This window comes from Thunnus albacares, chromosome 1 (genome assembly GCF_914725855.1).
Source record: "Thunnus albacares chromosome 1, fThuAlb1.1, whole genome shotgun sequence".
In the NCBI taxonomy this organism is placed as follows: domain Eukaryota; kingdom Metazoa; phylum Chordata; class Actinopteri; order Scombriformes; family Scombridae; genus Thunnus; species Thunnus albacares.
The window spans coordinates 2,169,365-2,190,542 of NC_058106.1; the positions used below are offsets into that span (position 1 = coordinate 2,169,365).

Below are 21,178 nucleotides of genomic sequence, written 5' to 3' on the forward strand. Positions count from 1 at the left end.
CAGACATGAAGAAATAATCTGAAGATTGAAATTGAAAAACACATTGTAAAATATCAAAATAAAATAAGATAATAAGATTGTAGATTGTAATTTTTTAATGTCCATGTTTTAGTTTTCAGTGGAACTTTTTTCAGTGCCAATACAACTTTTTCCAATACAAGTGTTTCAATACCAATGTTTCCTTTTTCAGTTCAGGTTTTGTTTTCAATACCAAATTTTATTTTTGCTACCAAAATGTAACTGTCACTGTTCTGGCTCCATACACTATAGGTATCCTGTAGATGAAGTGTGAAATAAATCACATCAATCAAACTGCATGATATCCATCATCAGCAGAAACATGACACCATGTGCACCAGATTTGGTTTGTAATGAAAAGCAGTAGGAAAAATATCACCAGAACCTGCTGCTCAGCCCACTTTGCAACTATTCCATAATGTCAAAGTGGGCTGTCATTCTCAAAATATTCTCAACCAAGACAGCATAGTGACAGCCTGTAATCCCAATGTGTGTGTGTGTGTGCGCGCGCGAAACAATAAATACAAGTATTATTAATTTTCTTATTCTAGTTCAATTTTGCATAGTATGCTTAAATATAAGCAGCACTTGGCAACTCTACTTGATTTAATAAACAATGAATATCCAAAATCCACCCAGTACAAACAAATTGGCATAAAAAATCCCAAACAAACGAAATAATTGTCGAAGAGGATATCCGGTTGTACCGGAAGACCGGCTTGTCTCTAGAACAGAGGAATGGCCGTTCTCTTTCTTTCACTACGTTAGCAACAACCTTGGCGTTTAGTAAGTAATGTGTTAGAAGGGCGGAATAATTCAACTGAGACCAGTCGCTGCACTCATTTTTGCTGTAAAATAGTATGAACTTAAATGCATCGTTTTAGTTCATCTGTAACCTACATGAAGTCTGAGTTTTGTTGTTAGCTACCTGCCAGTCGGCTAGCGCGTTAGCTACAAAGCTGAGAGACCGAGACACCTGTCGTCCCGAAAGTATAACCTGCAGCCTGCTGATGGGAAACAAGTAGGACCTCAGACCAGAACAGAACTGTCTTTGTGGCTCTGTAGACGTTAATTGCCCGGGTTATCCCGCGCCTAAATGCCCGAGCAAGGCCCCAGGATGAATGGGTTTTCTCTCGGCGAACTGTGCTGGCTGTTCTGTTGTCCGCCCTGTCCCAGTCGCATCGCGGCCAAGCTAGCTTTTCTCCCACCGGAACCCACGTACTCGGTGCACACCGATGCTAACGGGGTAACTAGCTTGCATTTAACGGAACGGGCGGACTGGCAGTACTCCCAGCGAGAGCTCGATGCGGTGGAGATGTTCAGCACCAGAAGCAGCCGGGGTAACCGGGTCGGCTGCATGTTTGTTCGCTGCGCCCCGAATAGTCGGTACACGCTGCTGTTTTCACACGGTAACGCCGTGGATCTGGGGCAGATGTGTAGTTTTTACATCGGCCTCGGCTCCAGGATCAACTGCAACGTGTTCTCCTATGATTACTCCGGCTACGGAGTCAGCACCGGCAAGCCGTCTGAGAAGAACCTGTATGCGGACATCGAGGCGGCCTGGCAGGTCCTGAGGAACAAGTGAGTATGAACCAGGACAGTGTTGTGGATCAGCAGACAGGTGTTAAGCATGTAAGCTCAGCCTAAAATATGCTTGGAAATGTTCCTCCTTTCATACAATCATAATATACAGTTGCACAGGAAGCTGTCACATACTGGTGGCCTAATCCAAAATAGTTTGAAGCTGAATAAATAACTCGGATTTAGAAAGCGCTGTGTCAGATAGAAATAGTTTCTGTGGACTAGTACTGTCAAATATTATGTAACGTTATACTCCTTTGCTGTGAGTATTTTCCGCTATCTCACAAGGCCGCAGCATTAACAACTGATTATCGATTAATCATTAATAATTTATGGCGTACGGTGGTGAGTTTTTTCCATTATAAAACCATTGAAACCACTGACGTGACGTGTGTTTGACGCAAACTCAGAGTACATTAGGAGTTCAAAGAACAGGTCAAGTAAACATTAAGTTTACCTGAATGATAAATAATATAAAATTATGATTTCATTTAAAAATTACAGAGTGCTCACTCCCATCTGTCACTGTCTATTCAACAATTCAATCAATTAACGTTTAATCAAAATTTCTGCAGCCTTGAACAGTAAATAACCTGCAACGTTATTAAATCAATGTAAAACAGGTAACCCTCATCTCCCTGATTTTATATGAAATAATACTCTTACCTGATCTACATGAAGGAGTGAGTGCTGGTCCAGCTGCTATAGAGGTCCTATTTTATCAATCCAGGAAAGCTTTTAGACCTATTGCCACCACTAAAATGCATTTATACTCAAAGCAGGGGGAGTGTAACTTATACAGTTCATCACGTTTGTGTTGATTTTGTTGGAAACGTGTAATTACAGTCCTGGTTGTCCCGACCTGCTCGCTGTTTCTGTTGAAGATGATAGTTTAGCATTAACTAAAGCTCAGATAGCTAGTTAAAGCGGACAGTCACCAGACAGTAACTTTATGCTGCAGTGTACATCAACAAGACTGCCTCTGTGAGCAGAGTTAGGCCACTGTGTCTTTTCCTCCTTAGATAGCAGGGAGGTGCGTTTGTTTTAAAATTACCATCTTATTAAACAGTAAGAAGCTCTACCTAGTGGTGCAACCGGAGATAACAGCTAATCCCCCCTTAAATGCTTTCAATAGGGGGATTTCTACACTTTGTGGGGGATGCTACTTGTGAGCTTAACTACAGGTCTTGTCCTATTCTTACCTCAGATTGCATTCTGTCGCTCTCCTGAGTCTCTGAACTATATACATTGCTGTGATTTGTTGTCTCTTTCTCTCTCTCCTCTCTTTGAGCTGCATCAGTGTCCTTAGTCTTTGTTTCGGTGGATCCCTCTTCTTTCATCTTCATCATCTATACTTTCTCTGTACACTTGTCTCCTCTGCTTCATCTCTTTTCACTTAATAACTGACACTTTTCATGTCATCAAAGGCTGGTTTTTGAGTCTGAAAGTCAAAAGGCTTGTCACATTTCAACTTGTTGCTATTAAGATAGCTAAAGAACTCCTCCTCTGCAGAGCCAGGGTGGACTATTATTTCTCTCAGGGCCTCTTTGGTACCTTCAACCATTGGTTGGACTGTGGAGAAGTCCAGATCTTCTCTTTAAAAATGTTTTGAGAGATAGACTTCATCATGTGACCGAGGGCCACACAGTTGAAGTGTCAGTGTCCTGAGTGTTGGAGGCAGCCATGTGGTCTAGGACATCTCTCAGGGCTTTCATTGATCTACACACCACTGAATTCCTCTCTCTACAAACTGCTGCAAGTCCCCCCCCCCCCCCCCCCCCCCATCTAAATTCTTCTCTGTCAGCAATTTCTTCACATCCTCAAAAATGGTGCTCTTCCATCTATGATTTCAGAGTTCCTGAACAGTTTAGTTTTAGTCTTGTTGTCATCTATGTGCCTGACATGTGTAATGAGTTGCTTACTGTTCCTTATGGGTGTGGACTCATCCAGTACTAAGGAAAACACAGGACTTCTTAGCACAGCCTTGTCAACATCATCCACAAGTGTACTTGCAATAGCTTGGTGCATTTCTGACAGACATTTCAGCTTTTTAAAAGAAGGACACTCCATGTCTTTCATGAATTTAACCAGATGACCAAATTTTGAGTTGGCCAGTTTGTTTTCAGCTATGAGGTAGGCGGTTTTGAGAAGTCCCTTAGTTTCCTCCTCACACTGCAGCTGCGTTAGCCATCACGTTCTTCATGGGTTCTCTTCAAGGCTGCTGTATGAGAAACGCCATCTGAGCGCTGACTTAAAGTTGACGTTTTGTAACAACACAAAAGGTGCAGCACCGTACATTTTACAAACTGAGCAGCTCATTTCACCGTTAAGTTTGAGCCAGTTAGCCTGAAACTTGTCTTTGGACCGCTGCTTCACCTTAATAACGTTAGCGTCACCTGTCTGAGAATCTTGAGGATTATTAACATTGTCAACATTGACATCACTGGCGCTGGCCTTGTAGAGAGCGGGACAGAGAGCACGCCAAGTCTGTTGTCCAATGTGGAAGTCAGCGCTTTCATCTCAACTCATTTGTCTTATGTTATTTCATCTAATCTAATTTTATCTCATTTCTCATCTCATTTGATCTCCTCAAATCTATTCTCCCGCATCTCATCTATCATCATATTTGATGTCAGCATTTTTTTTTCATCTCACCTTTAATTTCTCTTCAACTCTCCTGTCTCATCTCATCCCAGCTTCTCTTCTCTCCTCTTATGGCAGCTCATCTTCGTTCCTCTTCTCGTTTCATCTTATATAATCTCCCCTCATCTTACCTCATACCTCATCTGATTTAACCTCATGTGCATCTTATCTTCCAATTTGTCATTTTATCTCATTTGCTCTGCTCTTATTTCCTCTCATCTATCACATATTATCCCCTCTCTCTTATCTAGCCTTTGTCTTTTTCTCCTCTGTTATCACCTCTTCTATTTCACTTCGCTAATCTAACCACATCTTCTCTCTCTCTTTTATTGCTCTCATCTGCACTCAGTTCATCGATATAATCTACCCTCATCTGCTTTCACCTCATTTTATCTTATTTCTCATTTTATCTCACGTCATGTGACCTCATCTCATCTTAGAACAGTGTGTGATGTGTGCTTAGGGAGTGTGTGGTTGAGCAAACAGCATAAAAGTGAGGATGGATGTGAGTGCAGCAGAGGAAAAGGGTAGCAGTAAGGTGTCAGTTCCTTAAGATCAAGAAAAGACTCGTCTGTTGATTGGTTTATGTCAGGAGTGCTGATCTCTGTGGTTGCATTGCTTTCTGCCATTTCTGGTATTGTAACGTTGGAGGTTAACATCAGCACATTGAACGTGAGATTGTGTTTTATCACATGTGACAAAAGCCTTTCATTTTCATCTGAAGGGAGGCCAAGACCAGAACGGCCAGATTCACTAATGTTAGCCAACACATTTATAAACATTTTTAAAAAATACACATTGAATAGTTATAAAATTTAGCAGCACTGTCTCCAGAAATGTTGGCAAACTGTGACTAAATGGTGGCAGTCTGGAGCCTTAGAGCGAGGAACCACAGCTGTATCCTCTGCAGATGTTTTTTCCCGGACAGCAACACCCCTTTGATCCAATGTCTCTCTTGAATGGTCAGCTGATCTGACGGAACAATTAACAGTCAGGCTGCTGTTGTAATACAGCACATCATTCTTTGTAAGCCACTCATGTCTTCTTTTCCGTTTCAAGTACGTCTCAGCTCCTTCAGGAAATATGATGACGCACAGTTGTGCGTCTCCTATAAAATCATCCTGAGCCTGAAAAGGAAGTCAGACTTTGACAAATGAAATAAGCATTATTTTATTTAGACATATTCTGCAGGCTACAGCTGTCTATTTGTCTCATTCTGTGACAGCCAGACGCTGCTATAGATAATCATATGTTCAAAAAACTGGAGCAGTTATCAGGTGTTTTCCTTCCAGCTATCACTATGTAACAGTTTAAAGTCTTATTTAATTGTACATGAAATTTAAGTTTAAACTTTAGAGTTTAAATTGTTCCTTAAAGGCCCCATGGAAATGAAAACAAAGTTTTTGCCCAGTGATGTCCAAATATACATCTCTGTCTGTCTGTTAGCTACTAGCTACCCAAAGGTGCAGTACAGTCTTATATGATGGCTGTGGCTAGCTAGTCGCCCAAAGTCACATGTGATTGGATGAACTGTTGTAAACACCCCTGAGGATGAGTCATCAAACATTTGAAAGCATTTTACAGGAAAAGAAAAGATTTTTAATGTAAAAATACTCTGATAGTGATTTTTTTGATATATTTGGCATATAACAAGAGATAAATGAACCATTAACAAACTGGGAAAATATATTTTTCAACTCATGGGGCCTTTTAGTAATTTCTACATATTGATATCTGATTTCTTCATATTTGACAGTTGAGGTGCTGTGCGTCATGAGTAGTTGTCATCTTGTCAAACTGACGCTGGAGTGAACGGGGACGTCCACTTTGATGAATTACTTTCTCTTATTGGCATCTTTCTCTCGCGTCCTCACTGGGAAGAGCCGGGATCCAGGGATGGGATACAAGTGAGGGAAGCGAGGAGACACGTCAGCCAAATGAAAAGCACCCAAGCTGTAGTCACAGCTGGTGTTACAGCACTGATGAGGTGCTTTTCATTCAGCTAATGTGCTTCCTCGCTTCCCTCACTTGCGTGTCCTCCGTGTTTGTGCCACCGCTGCAAATTTCACATTGTACACAATAATCACAACAAACGCAAACCACACTTCCCCCGCTTTGAGCAGCTGACTGGAGCTTGTGGTGAGAGAGTTGGAGTTTTGCCTCTCTGTCTCTGTCTCTCTCTCTCCTCTGCTGTCTGTCACACACACACACACCTATAAACTGACTTTTAAGTCATTTTTTATTTGAGTTGACTACGACTGCTCACTGCCATAAGTGCAATAAACTCTATCAGTACGGGAGACGGTACAAGCTCTCAACGAACATTCAGTGAAGTATCTTAAAATGAGTTGAATTGTTTGGGCTGTGGTGTAGCTATGGCTCGGGCCGTTGGGCTGGGCAGTGATGGCACAAGTGTGATGGTAGGTCGAAACGCCGAAGTTCCACAACAGTTGCGCCAGAATGACTGTCCTCGTAAACATTCACTGTTTGTCTTATATTATCAGGGTGACCTTATATTCAGCACTATGCTGTACCACATTAAGGACAAGCAACCGACTGCCATGTCTGAGGACGGCTCGTAGTTGCAGCCAAACATCACGTCACTGCTAGCTGGGGGGGGGGGGGGGGGCACACTGACTGGGTGCTGGTCTGAGGCCATCACCCAGTCAGTGTGCCAAATGATTGAGACCGATATGCTGCCAAGCAGTGTAGTAAAGGGCGAGGGATTGAAAGAGCTAGCTCTGTTCCTCTAGCCTGAGTGTGTTATACCATTGAGAGCTACTGTGACTGAAAGCATTGAAAAACAACTTGATGAAGAAGGGTGAGCTAAAAGTCAAGCTAGCCAGGGTTAGACAGGCAGTCAAACAGTCTGTTTGACTGCTGCATGTGTGCAAATGATGTACTGTTCTCTGTATGTGTGCATATGCAAATAATGTACAATAAATTCATTGTGCAAACAGCAGTTATTTGCATCTGACGCATCTACGTCGCCGAAGTGGTACTCAAAAAAATTGATCCAGGGTTGGCAGGTCTGATATTATAATACAAGCCAAAGGCTGCTTATTACTCCATATAAAATATACATGCCTCTGATTAATGTTCCATCTGACACATAGTCTAAATGCCACTGAAAGGAAACCAAGAGCGTCTCTTCACCTCCTAGCAATAAAAATCAAACCTCTCATTGTTCCCTGACCGAGAGTAACCTGCCCAAGCATAAACCAGTGTTAATCATTAGGCTCTCCTTACGGGTGCTAAGCACCTGAGGAGGAAGTTTATGTTTATTCAATATCTTTTTAATTACATTTTGTGGAAAATCATTAAGAATTTGCCCTTAAACATTAATTTGACTTCATAGTTGTATTACTCAGCCTTCAGGGCTCAGCTGAATCGGAGCAGCAAGAAAGACTTTGAAGATAAATATTTGTTTGCGAAGATCAGTTGGCTTGACTGTTTGATAATCGTTAAATGAGTTTATTACACTTGTTCTTCCTCTTTTGAAATGACAGTCCTTCCACCAGGCTTTGAAGATAGACTCCCTGATGTTGTTGTACTGGCCAATGATGTCTTCACTCACACAGACTGTTTCAGAACATCAATGTGAGCTGGAAAGAAATTTGGGGATTTAGATTGCAATAACAAATTAGGGAGTGTGTTCTAAAAGAAATAAGTATCACCATTTTCATTAACCACGTTCCAATAAGCCAATTTAAATGAGCATCGTTTTTTAGCCTTGCAGAAACCTCATCACATCGCTGTGAATGTGGGCTTTGTTGTTGGTTTTTGAAAGCAGCCCGGGCTGAGCTCCCTCTGGTTTTATTGAGATGTAAAAATGGAACCATGGAAATCTTTTTGCCTTTTGAGCTTCAGGCTTCATTCTGCCCATGCTTGTCATTGCACGGTGTCTGATGTGGCGAGGGTTGGAAGAACAGGCAGCATGACCCTGAATTGATTGACTTGAGAAGAAAGTGTCGGGGGAAGAGGACAAAACCAAGTTACGGTGATAAAGTACCCATGCTGCAGCGTATTTCACTATTTTTCCCATATATTATGTGCTTCATTGAATGCATTAAACACCTTACTTTGGAACTATGGTGCCAAAGTAGAGTATGTTGGGGCAGTGCCATTACTGAGTTCTTTAAAGATGCCTTGTTGAGTTTTCCTGTAAACAAACAAAAGTTAATTTTACATAGAGCGCCAATTACCAAAATTAATTGTGTGTATCTGTGAGGTCTAAGACACATGCTGAATACATTTCTTTGCTCAAAAAATATTTGCAAAGCCTATTTTTTTAACATCCTTTTATTTTAAATCCTTCATTCACACACACACATTCCTTTCTTGGCATGCCGCTGCATTTCCTGGAGCATTACAGCCAGCTGAAGGTCAGTGTAATAGTGTGAAGCCATTGGCAGCTCGTCCTTGAGCATGTGGCACAAGAAAAACAAGATGGGGACCCACTTGTAAAAAACTGAAAAAATCGGAATTGCAAAGAGTGAGGCCAGCTGGATCAAATGTGCAGCTCCACACATTTACAACACGTAACTGTGAGAGGAATTACAATATTTAAGTCCATGAAAACTACACAGTGTGTATCTTGTCATTTTATCCTTACAGCTTGGAAACTTGCAGGCACGAACCATTTTACTTATCTACTAAGTTATTACTTCTTTAGCATGAACGGACACTGAGTTATCTACAGCCTCAGACATAAATGATGTAGTTCCCTATGCAGTTAGCCATAATGCTGCTGAAAAATGCAATTCTTACAGAAATCTCCAAATGTCAAAAGATTTTGATACCAAATCACAGCATGAATTTTTCTATGGTGTTTAAGGACTTATCTCTGTTTTTAATGTGGTATTTTGTAAATGATTTTTGATCATTTTTATCAATTCTTGAGTCTTCAAAAATGGTTCAGTTTTGCACCAAATCTGTGTAATAAATGGTATCAACTCAAAAACTGCTGCAACAACTTATGAGACATAATTGAGCATGGGAATGGCCATCATATACTACCATTATAATGTTCCAAGCCTTTATACACTCTAAACTCTAAAAATTTGAATAGGCGCCTAACCAAAACACAATGTTCATTACAGATTCATTACCAGAAAAGTGCTGAACTGCATTTCAAATTGATCTTCAGGCTCCCAGATTTCAGATGATGTAAACCATTTCTATGTGGCATATACTGTTGACCTGCTATCTCCCCCTAACATCCCCTGTTCCTCCCAAAAATGGGTCTATGGTAGGGGGGCGGGAGTGGAAGAGGTTAAATCCAGTATTGCTATACAGCATCCTTACTCACTGATCATCCTTTTTGTTTTTTAAAATGATGCAGGTTTCCACTGTACTAGTCCCACATGTACAAGACCAAAAAAAATAAACCAAAGCACTTCTTTGAAGGTTATTTTCCTTTTACATAGTTTAAACATATAAAGTGAACATTATACATTAAGAGCAGCTGTGCAACAATGACCAAATAACCACTTGCAAGGATGCTACTGTGCAGTATTTGCTAAATTAAAATATGAATTCTAAATAAATGTAAGTACCTTTGTTTGGAGAAAAGATGAGTAATGACAGTGTTACAGTAACAAAAGAACAGCACAACTTGCACCTTGCTTTTTGTTGAGTAGGAGAGGTTTCTAGTAGGCTGTTTTATAGCAATGTTGAAGAGTGTAGCTGTGCAACAATAACAGAAAATAGTTTTTGAGAGAAAATAAAAACATTTGAAGTACCCTGGCTGGGATATCTCTGGTGGGGGGAAAAAAAGTTATTTGTGCATGAACAACAGAATAACAGCACAGGGCTGTCGGCTATGTGCACATTTTTGAACAAATGTCTGAGGCTGTATCTGATTTGAAGAAGAAGCTAAATGAGAAAAGCGCTGTCACACAGTATTCTGTCACAAGTTGTCTTCCTGCTGAGAAACCTATCTACCTATCTCTGGCTCGGCACATGTTCCCACCCACACAAAGAGTCTCTCTGAGGGGGTTACTTGCTGCAGGGATTGATGTATTTTCCTGTCAAATTACTCAATCTTGGGAAGTTGTTTTGAATGCATTTTCCAGCCTTGATGTGGGGTCTGTGTCAGGAGACCAGTAAGTTGACGGCAGAAGAAGGCTGCTGCCACTTTGTTCCTGAAGATACCTCTTAGAGTTTTCTTCTTCTCAGACACCGCCTCAGCCTTGCACGGTGGCTCAGATGCCCCAAGACAATCCTGAGGTTCACCCTCTTCATTAGCATCTCTCTGCTAGCAGGGAGACACTGGCTCTGTCATTGTCATGCCATGTGTAGAGGGTCAGTATACTCCTTCGGATGTGCCTGTCAGATGGTGGAATGGCTTTGGAAAGCCCCCCCCCACCACCACCACCACCACCACCACCACACATGCGTACATATCTTTCTGACAGCAGATTGGGCAGGGCTGTGCAGGGCCATTTTTGTAACTTTCTGTTTCCAGTGAGAAAGGAGTCAGGAACGTCTCTTTAGCTCTCCTTTTTCATTCATAACACCACTATTTCTGTCACTTTTTATATCACTTTGTAGCACTGGTATTGTTTGACAGACAAAAGAGAAAGCACATATTTGCACAGACTCTATTCTGCAAAACAAAAATTTAGAATGAATTCGATATATTGACTGCCCCTTACTTGCAGCATTACCTTCAACGGCTTAATACATGTTTGCAGGTTAGAAATTTGACGGATTTGGACAAATAATTATGGAAATATTGGGCATGGCAAGCAAAAAACTAAAAATAAATAATCAACTAGAAATGTCTGAACAGTTGTTCAGTGATTGTGTTTAGAGAGTCATTTTCACGTCATCAAATAAAAAACTCTAATTTGTACAATACTAAGCATGTTATCAATATTTAGTCGGACGCTACAGTTATAAACTGAAAGTGTTTGCTCCGTGTCCGTCCACAGCAGCAGCAGAGTGGCAGCACAGAGTAGCAGAGTGAGGTGTCTGTCCTCCCTCCTGCACTCTGCTGTAAACACACATAGCTGTTAGCGAGAAGCTGCAAAGCAGAGCGGGTCGTCTACTAATCGGAAGATCGGCAGTCTGATCCCCGCCTCCTCCAGTCCGCATGTTGAAGTGTCCTTGGACAAGATACTGAACCCTAGATTGCTCCGGAAGGCTGTGCCATCGGTGTGTGAGTCTGTATGAATGCATTAAATATTCCTCCTGATGAGCAGGCTGGCACATTGCATGGCAGCCCTTGCCATCAGAGAATCAATTTGTGTGTGAATGGGTGAATTTTTGGCATGCAGTGTAAAGCGTTTTGAACGGTCGGAAGACTAGAAAGGCGCTCTATAAATGCAGTCCATTTACCAAAGAAAGTTACCTTTAAGAAGATTGCTGAGTATTTTATGCTTTGCAGTCTTTCTTCTTATAGTTTCTCAGCTCTCAGGAAACCACCACTTATGTTTTGCTGTCCATAAAAGATCTACGCTACTTGTAAAACACTTTTTAGTTTAGAAAACATCTTGCAAAACACTGACAGAAATCCTGCTGTAGCTTTGCAAAAAGAACAGTGCTAGATTAGTTCAACTTTTCTCTGAGTAAGTGGGACAGGTCTTGACAGTGGACGCTGATTTTCATAAAGGAGCATAGGCTATAACTCTCAAACTCATAAAAAGTTGTAACTTTCATACAGAATCAAATACCATTAAACTTTGTGTGTTCGGCAGCAGATACAGAGTGGGGCACAAAGGTTTGTTTGCTACTACAAAAATCTTGATTCATCTTACTCGTACATAATTTTGCTCATAAAAAATTATGTAATTACATAATTATGTTCATACGTTTCCATCAATTATTTACCTTGTTGACAACTTAAACACTGTCATCAGTGGTAAATTTAGCAGAATCCAAATAATTCTAGCTCTTGGAGAGCTTCCCAAAGAGTGTCTTTGGTGTGATGTTGTTTGCATTCTCCTTCCATTCCCCTTTGTGAGCAATGATGAGCTGTTGGAAGTGTTTTGTTAATGACTGTATTTTCATACAGGGTGGTTTGAAATCAATTTGCACTGTGCTTCACATCTCAAAATATGGATTTTGTTTTCAACCTTCATAATATTGCCGCTGGCAATCCACCTGAATGCCTCAGGCATCAGTCAGGGCATGCCCACCAGCTAGGACTATTTACTAATTGTAGTCAAAACTGATTTGTAATGCTGGTTGCCACTTTTCTACTAAATCCTTTTTCATACAGTTTCCCCATAAGGCTTTAATGAAGTAGCACAATCCAACCTAAACAACACAGCTCTGATTTTTATCAGTGCTGTTCAGGAAACAAGTGACATAATGTCTGCTGAATTCATTCTCATCTGAAAGGACTCTGTAATGTGTTTCCTGTGTCCTTCCAGAGAGACTGGCCTGCCAAAAATAATAATCGAGACATTTGAGCTCCGGTCCTGCTGAACCACACCTGATGCTTTTTATATCATTATCAATAAATGATAGTTTACTGAGATGAAAGACCTGCCAGACCATTCAAAGATGTTGAGCTCTTGTTTGTCTCCTTTTTTGAAACATGATTGGTTTTGTGAGATTTTAATCCCTCCATCTTTATTTCTTTAGAAGCAGCATTCCATTCACAGTCTCAAGTGCTTGGAGAAATGTTTTCATTAAACATAGTGTTTCTGTTTCCCTTCATTCCAAATGATGCCACTCCTTAAACTGGGAGTTTTAAGAGTTAGTCACCCTCCACTCAAAAACATATTTTTCTTCTTGTTCCTTGAGTTTGACACTATAGAAGGCTGAAAGTGGAAAGTTTCTCTGTGCTCATTGAAAATCCAATTTTAAGGGTTGAGCCTACAAGTATGATTTGTGACATCACAACTACTTTTGAAACCAATCTTCGTCCAGTATTCAACTTGCACAAGTGTGATGTGGAAACCTCCAGTGCACATACACTGAGAATGGACTTTGGTGAAGTTAGACACATCTTGTGTCCAGCAGTTAAACTTAAATGAAACAATATTTGAATATTCTTAGACTCAGACTCTCAGAAACATTTCACAATACCGAGTATTTTTTAATGTCTCAATATATGTCTTGAGGGATCTTTAAGCATTAAAAGAGGTGGATTTCCTTATAGCCTCTTATTTGAAGTTGTAGCCCTTTACACATATGTTCATTGGGTCTTCCTCTCTCATTCAACTAGGGCTGTCATGGTGAGGTCATTTTCCCTGCGGTGATTCAGGGTGGCTCAACAGGGCAGTATGCCATCTCTGTGGTATTAGCACCTTTTTTGTGAAAATCAAGGTATGTTAGTCTGATTCATGGACCCACCACCCCCCCCCCCCTCACCCCGACTAATCGATTAGTTGATGATAATGTATGCTTCCAGTTGACCAAGATTTTCTTTGGTTGACTACAGCCCTAGTCTGTTGACCCTGAACCAAAGATGCCTTATTACAGCCTGTTCCAGTGCTAGAGATATGACAGCATATCATTAATTGCGAATTGATTCCTGAAAAAAATAGTGGTACTGCCCATCCTTACTCAGACACTCAAAAGATGGCCAGTGACACTGTGTGGGGAGTTGAAAAAGGTTCATGCAAATAAACACACGTGGAAACCTTAAGACAAACAGTCAGGTTCATTTTGATGCCTTCATGAAATGAAAACACCAGTGAGCAAAATATGGGGATTTAAGGGGGTCTCTCAGCCCTTAATTATTATTAACACATAGGAACTTCACTTCACTTCACTTCACTTCACTTCACTTCACTTCACTTCACTTCACACCAATCTTCTGTAGCCAACTGGGTAACAAAAAATAAATGTTTAACATATTTACTCTGTATTTTATTTAATATATATTAATAATAAATTTAAATATAATTTAATATAAAATCCTGTAGATTTTTTGAAATAATTTCGGCTTCAATTCCCGTCAGAACTTTTTTCTTTCTTTTTGTTGACTATTTGACAGTTGATACTGTGTACACACATCAAAAAAAGCTCCTTGTTCTCCTTTTCCTTTAACTTGTTCCTAACATTGATTCTTTTCACCTCACAGTTGACATTCTTCTCCTTTAAAACACACTGTTTTACCCGCAATGATTGTGACATAAGACATGATCAGAGTCGATACCGTGTACACTGGGATCTCGTTAGGATTTTATCCATACCAATAGGGCTGTAGTCTCCTGGTCTAGTTGGTTGATATGCTCTTGTCTGACCAATTCTCATTAGTCGAATAATCACTGTTACTTTCCTAAGGAGAAAAGTGCTACATCAATAGTCCTCCAGGATTCATCCATTCTTTCCTGAGAAATAAAAATAGAGAATGGAGAAAGAGCATGTACAATTTCAGTCGACCAAGATTTGCTTTGGTTGACTGCAGCCTTATATAAGGATACTGATACTGCTTATTGATACCGATACTTATTGATACTCTTATTAGGCAGAGGACTACTGTAAAACAGTATGAAAAAACAGATGAGCTGAACATTACATTTGGCTCTGAATGAGCTTGAGTCAACACTGGAAACTTTTTAACTACCAACCCTCTGACTTTCTCTCTTTTGGAAAAAAAACGGCTGACACTTGGTTTTGGATAATGTTGTTTTAGTACAGTGTGGCCAATGGTAATAGATGAAGGAGCTAAATCACTTCAGCTGGATCTGTGGTCAAACAGGCTGTTCGCTTCATCACTCTGTTTTTCCTCTTTCTTCTGTTTTGAGGTCTCTTCATGGAAGCTCTCTTCCCATCAGCAGCCAGTAGTTCTGGCAGTCATTGTGTACAGTGTACAACTGTCTTTCTCAGAGAGCTACAAAGCAGCTGGGGAATTACTTGTCTAATTGACCCCACTGTATTGACCTTGAGGCTTTGGTACTGTGTTTGTCATCACATATTTATGAGGACATGATTATACCCAAAGCTGTCTGCCTGTCTTGTTTTACAGACTGTCTCCATCACCACACACTGGGAAATAATGGATTAAGTCATATGTAATTGTGTTACAATAATTTCATTACAAACTAAACTGATTTATCCATTAAATAGTTTCAGTTATTGTAATTATAGGGGTATTGGTGAGCTTCTTAGGGATCATTTAATAACTTCATTTTTTTTTCTTTTATATCTTTTTTCTATCTTCTGGTCCTATTACACTGAAGTTGGTGAGGGTTTAAAAATAGATACCTATATACCTATATAATATGATTTTTACACAAAGACATTCACATATTATAAATGTATAAAAACACACTTTTATATAATATAATATATATGAGTTGAAAGTAAAGAAAGGCTTTGGCAGGAGAGGTAGGAAGATCAAAGCTTGTACAAAGACTGGATAGGTGGATACCATCATTTTTAATTCCAGTTGTTGCAAGTAAAGCAAGTAAAGATGATTAGTGTTGGACAATAAGCAATATGCAAATTCAAGAAAACACAAAGAAATATGGTCAGACTGTCTAGAATATGAATGAATGAGGTACCATCAGTGTAGCTGATGATTGATGACACTGAGAGGAGGAAGCTTATCTAATACCTTTCTTATGAACTATAAACAGTTTAAGATTTGAGGAATATGTACTTGCCCATGTGATATTATAGAGTAACTTAAGTGAGATGAGGGTAGATTAGACTATAATACATTGCAAGAAGGTGAGATCGATACAGTATACCCCATCCTTGGACCCTCCTGTGTATACACACCAATTACACAAAATATTAAAACCACTGAAAGGTGAAGTGAATTACATTGATTATCTCATTAAAATGGCACCTGTCTAGGGATGGGATATATTAGGCAGCAAATGAACAGTCAGTTCTTGAAGTTGATGTGTTGGAAGCAGGAAAAATGGGTAAGCGTAAGGATCTGAGTGACTAGGCTCTCCTAGTCTTGATTCTTAACTCATGACTCTGGATTCTGAGGTTTCACCCCCTATTGTTCTGAATCACATCTTCAGACTAAAAGCTTTCAACTGGCATGGCAGAAAGCAAGAAGACAAAGACAAAAGAAGAAGAAGAAGAAACCAGCAAGAAAAACCAGCCAAGGGTCTCAGATAAGAGACTTTTTTAAATTTACGGTCTGCTCGCCCAAAAGGTGCGTCCTGGCCAGTCCCAGCACAATCCTTTCTGTCCATGGACAGGCCAGTGCAACTTCTGAATGTGGTTATTCTTTTGATCAAAGTATTTACAACTCAACAATTGCATGATTCCTAATTTTGCATTTTTGATAGTTTCAGAGTGAAACAAGCAGAATGGTACTAAACATGATGTTAGTTTTATCAAGGATAATGGAATTCTGTTCTTGGTACATTTCTTGGCCTAAAGGCAGTGGAATAAAAGTCTAAAGCACATAACACACATATGATATACACACACATATGAACATACGATATTAATTGTACTTAGACAAGTCTACATTTTGGAGTGTGTGTGTGTGTGTGTGTGTGGATTGTCCTGGTATGTGTGTGAGTGTTGTCACTGGGGCACGTTATGTGCAGCAAGTTCTCCTTGTTGTTGTTGGTGGTGATGACTTGCAAGCTGTCTGGTGAATGTTTTACACTCAAAATCGAAAGGTTATGACACAAGAGTTTACTGTTGTCATGACAACTTGCCACACTGTACTCACTGCCAGCCTGAACCAAGGTATAGAATTCATGTAAGGTGTCATTAAGCATAACCACATAGTAAAATCAGTGTTCTTTTGTTTTTGGTAGTATATTAACTGCCCATTTTCTTGCCTTTTTTGTATTCATCTCATTCTTCTCTTTCTTTATCATTTAAAGCTCTTCAGGTGTCACTTCCTTGTGCTGTTCTTTGCTTGGTTTCCTTCTTTTCTTCTCCATTTCTTTTTCCTCTGCTGCGTCCCATTCTGCAGAACTTCATAACATGTAAGCTTTCACAGCAGTGCTCTTTTAATGTTGCTATGGTTACAGGTTGGGTAGTGGATGAATTTAGAATGGTGATTAAACTTGACTTAAACTATGTGTGCAATATCCCGCTGCGTATGTGTTTTGAGCGTATTAACGGTATCTACATTGATTGATTAAGGCTCGCAGTCTGTCTGTGAGCTGCCTGTTTCACTACAGACATATTCACTCGCTACAGTGGGTGGGGAAATAAAATCAATGAATCAATAAATACTAACACTGTTCTTCCCATGGAACCGACATGAAACTATTTTGGTTTAGTTCATTTCTGCTGTCAGTCAGCCTGGTGAAGGCGGGTTAACTGGCCACTGGTCAGACAACTGTTTCTGTGGTCAGAGATGCTGAACTCAGGTCGGAGTAAGTGTGGACTGAACAGTTACCGTATCGCTCACGTCTGGCTTCCTGTGTGGATTCCCAGTTGTGTTGGCGAAGGCTGGCAGCATGGGGATAAAACTTGGTGGACACAGGGGAACACCTACCTGGAATATTTGGTGGCCAAAGAGTAACTTTTTGTTCGGGCCATGGTTAATGTGGAACCCTGAGATAAATGGTCCACAACCAAAAATTGACTGCGTTAATTAATGTATGAATTAATTTGAAAGCATTGTACAGTCTCCTGTCAGTATGAGGATAACAAAATGAGCAGGAGGAGTAGTGCTCCAACAATACGATCTGGAACTGGTTCTCAATTCCCATCCCTGCTCACAACTAAGCAAACTAACAAGGGAGGATACTAAGAAATATACAGACACTAATAACAACTGTTTATACTATTATACAAGAGAGACTGCTGGGGAAATTGGTGCACTTGGTACGCTACAGTCTGTCCAGACTGCGTGGGTTATCAGAAAGCAGAAGCAGCACAGCTGCAGGCAGCGTACAGGGTAGGCTACATAAATATAAAACTGTATAGCAAAGGCCCAGTTCACCATGGAAACGTTTACAATGACTGAAAGCAGCATCCCTAATCTTTAAAGTAAATCTTTAAATGAAACACTCGTACATCAACGGGTGGGATTTAGTGATTTGGGGGTCCTTGCTTTACAAAGTAAAGAAACAACATTTTGATTATGGGATGGTTTACATACATTGGATGGTTAAAAATAGTTTTTCGGGATGGTTCCGGGATGGTGGTGAAAAAAGTTAGTCTGGAGCCCTACCTATCAGGCATGTTGGTAACTATCTCACTATCACCATTATTCTTTGGTTCTGACTGTTTTGTTGCTCCTGCAAAGCTTTTTTTTTCACTGTATCTTCCCCCTCTTGCTGTGCACAGTTGATCACATGGTGTAACACACACTTGCCATTTCCTGATACAGCTTATTGAAAAATTTGGAACATTTGGTTTGATACATGGCAGTAATTTCATACAATAAATCTGCAGTCTAAATAGAGAGCTGCTCAGAATTTAGGGGAACTGTGAGTGTGTCTTTGCTAAGTAAATGTGTAATCACATCTTTTTCAGTCCTCTGTCCAGACTAAAACTGTCTTTTTCTTGCCCAAAACAGCCTCCAGAGTGTATAAATCTTAACACACTGGCTTGACATTTCAGTGTATAAGTTGAGAGGACAACTTTCTGTTGTTTCTAACTTTTTCAGACCACTCATTTTTAATGCGGATAAAGCTGATGATACAGTACAGCTGCCATCACCAACCTGTATTTATGTTGATTTAGTGGGATGGTGTTGCAACCATAAAATAGTAGCGGTGTAACGGAACGTAGTTTATCTGTACAGATCGCCCCCCCAACGCTTCGGCACACATGTGAACCGCGGATTAACTGCAAAATTTAATGTCTCACTGGAAACAAAGTAAATAAACTGCTGTAAGTACAAGTCATGGACAGACAGTGTGTCGCTAACAAGGATTTTGAAGAGCAATGACCAAACTAGCATCTATTGGGTCCGAAGTGGCATCTGCAAGTATGTCTCCACTTAGAGTAAGTAGTCTGTTGCTAGTTTACACATATCTAACAGATTAACTTGTATCAGATTTTACATTTTGGGGGGAAAAAAGAGCGCTGGTATCCCCATAAATAACATGTTAGAAATGATTATAATGGTGTCAGTATGATCATGATACTTGGAGTCTTAAACCGGCCCTTCACCAGAACAACTGATACTGACTGTCACCATTGCAAAACTATGGTTGTAATCACCAAGTCGTCTAATAAGCCTCTTGTCAAAACCGTGCTGTCAGACGCACCAAAGTCCAGTGTCTTGTGAGTCAGCTGGCAACCTGTGGGCGCTTCGTCCATCCATATGTGGGGTCATAATCTGCTATCAGGACAACTGCTCAGTTCAGTCACTGCTTATCGGAGGCAGGATTTGTACAAGCCAACAGATTAGTCACACCCTAGCTGTTATCTGAAGAGCTGTTATGATGGCATGACTTCATAGGCCACATACAACCCTCTTGTCCCAATCCTTTGTCATGGCTGTCTGTTACACAAGGGTCTAATCCTTGTGTGTGTGTGTGTGTGTGTGTGTGTGTGTGTGTGTGTGTGTGTGTGTGTGTGTGTGTGTGTGTGTGTGTGTGTGTGTGTGTGTGTGTGTGCATGCCTCCCCCTGCATTGAGATGGGAGGGTTTGCTTAAAGCTTCCTCCCCAGATTGAGACTTTTGGCAAGGTAACATTCCATCCCGGCTCTCTCCCTGACAGACTGTACACACAGGCCTGTTTCTGTCAGTGCTGCCTCTCATCCTGCAAGTACTTCAGCAAAATAGCTGGGGAAAACCCATGCCTCTGTGCACCACCCAGTGCACTCCTGACACCACACATATCCCCCCCCCCCCCCGGCTGCTACAAGATTGTTCAAGTGCACTCTGAAGAAATCCTGTAAGGAAAGATGGATTGAGAGAAATCTAAACAACTGTTGGTGAATAAAATGTCAGATATGTTTAAAATAGACTAAAAAAAAATAGTGAGAAAAAAGTGTCCAAAGATGTTACACTTGTTTTTGACAAAATAATCTTTATTCAAGGTTCACTTATTGAATTTTTCATCTCAAAGTCTTTATCAGTCAGTGGAGTTTGCTCAGGTTTTATGGAGTTTATTAGCCGTCCACCAAAGGCTGTAAGCTGCAGTTGAAAGCTCCAGAAAAGCCAAGGAAGTGGATCTTGATTATAGATGATTCAAAGTCAAACTATTCTCTCTGAGAGTGCAGTTGTCATGTGTAAAGTTATATACAACAGCTGATCCTGGATCCCATTTTCATGAACAGTCACGTCCACGTCAGCTCCAACCATCTCAGCAAATCTGATAAGCCCCTTCACTTTACCAGCAGTTGGGGAAACAACGGACGAGACTTTCTTGGTCTTGAGAAGCTGCAGCATTTATTAACTGACACACTGTAGTCTCTACTGTACATTTACTGCCAGATTGACAACTCACTGATAACCTTTTTCTCTGTTCCACTGGCTTTCCCCTTCATTTTTCTGCCGCTGGCTCTCTCACTTAACCACTCACTCGCTATGCACACACATTACGCACTACCCTTTTCCTTAAAAGGAGCTATGCTACCAATAGTTGACTCACGTCGTCATGACGTTTGGCATTAAAAAAATATCTTTTTTGGCCTGGCAGCACGCCAGTATGATTATAGGGGAAACTCTGAGACTTTATTGGTATGCCATTATGGATTCTGCTTAAAGGTCCAATTCTTCATCAGTTCCCTTATTGATTCCTCATCATTTTTCTGTGTGCAAAAAAAGTAGGCCTATACAGGTTTTCAGCGTCAATGCAACTATTGTATTATCTCTGAACATGGTGTAGAAGTGGAGTAGCATGCTGCAGATCACCCTCAGTATTACTGCACTGCAGCATGGTGAGTCAGTAGCCTATCAGCTAGCCCGTCAGCCCCAGTCGGTAACAGCTGACGGTCCTCTGTCCGTTAGTTAGCTCCATTAGCTCTGTTAGCTCCAGCAACAGACTGACAGAACAGCAGCTCTTCCTATCGCCTGGCCTGGTCACAGTACTGGGTCAGCACCGGGTCTTGGAAGCGGTTCTCAGTTCCCATCCCTATCAC

General features: G+C 40.6%; 1 protein-coding gene across 1 annotated transcript in view; it reads left to right on the forward strand.

Annotated features, from left to right (window-relative positions):
* Nucleotides 1-713: 713 nt before the first annotated feature.
* The window catches only part of abhd17c (abhydrolase domain containing 17C, depalmitoylase), a 36,930-nt gene continuing 16,465 nt past the window's right edge, over nucleotides 714-21,178 (forward strand). The window contains exon 1 of the mRNA XM_044347646.1: nucleotides 714-1,599. Coding sequence (XP_044203581.1) covers nucleotides 1,115-1,599 — 485 coding nt within the window. The 5' untranslated portion in view covers nucleotides 714-1,114. The remainder of the gene's footprint in view (nucleotides 1,600-21,178) is intronic.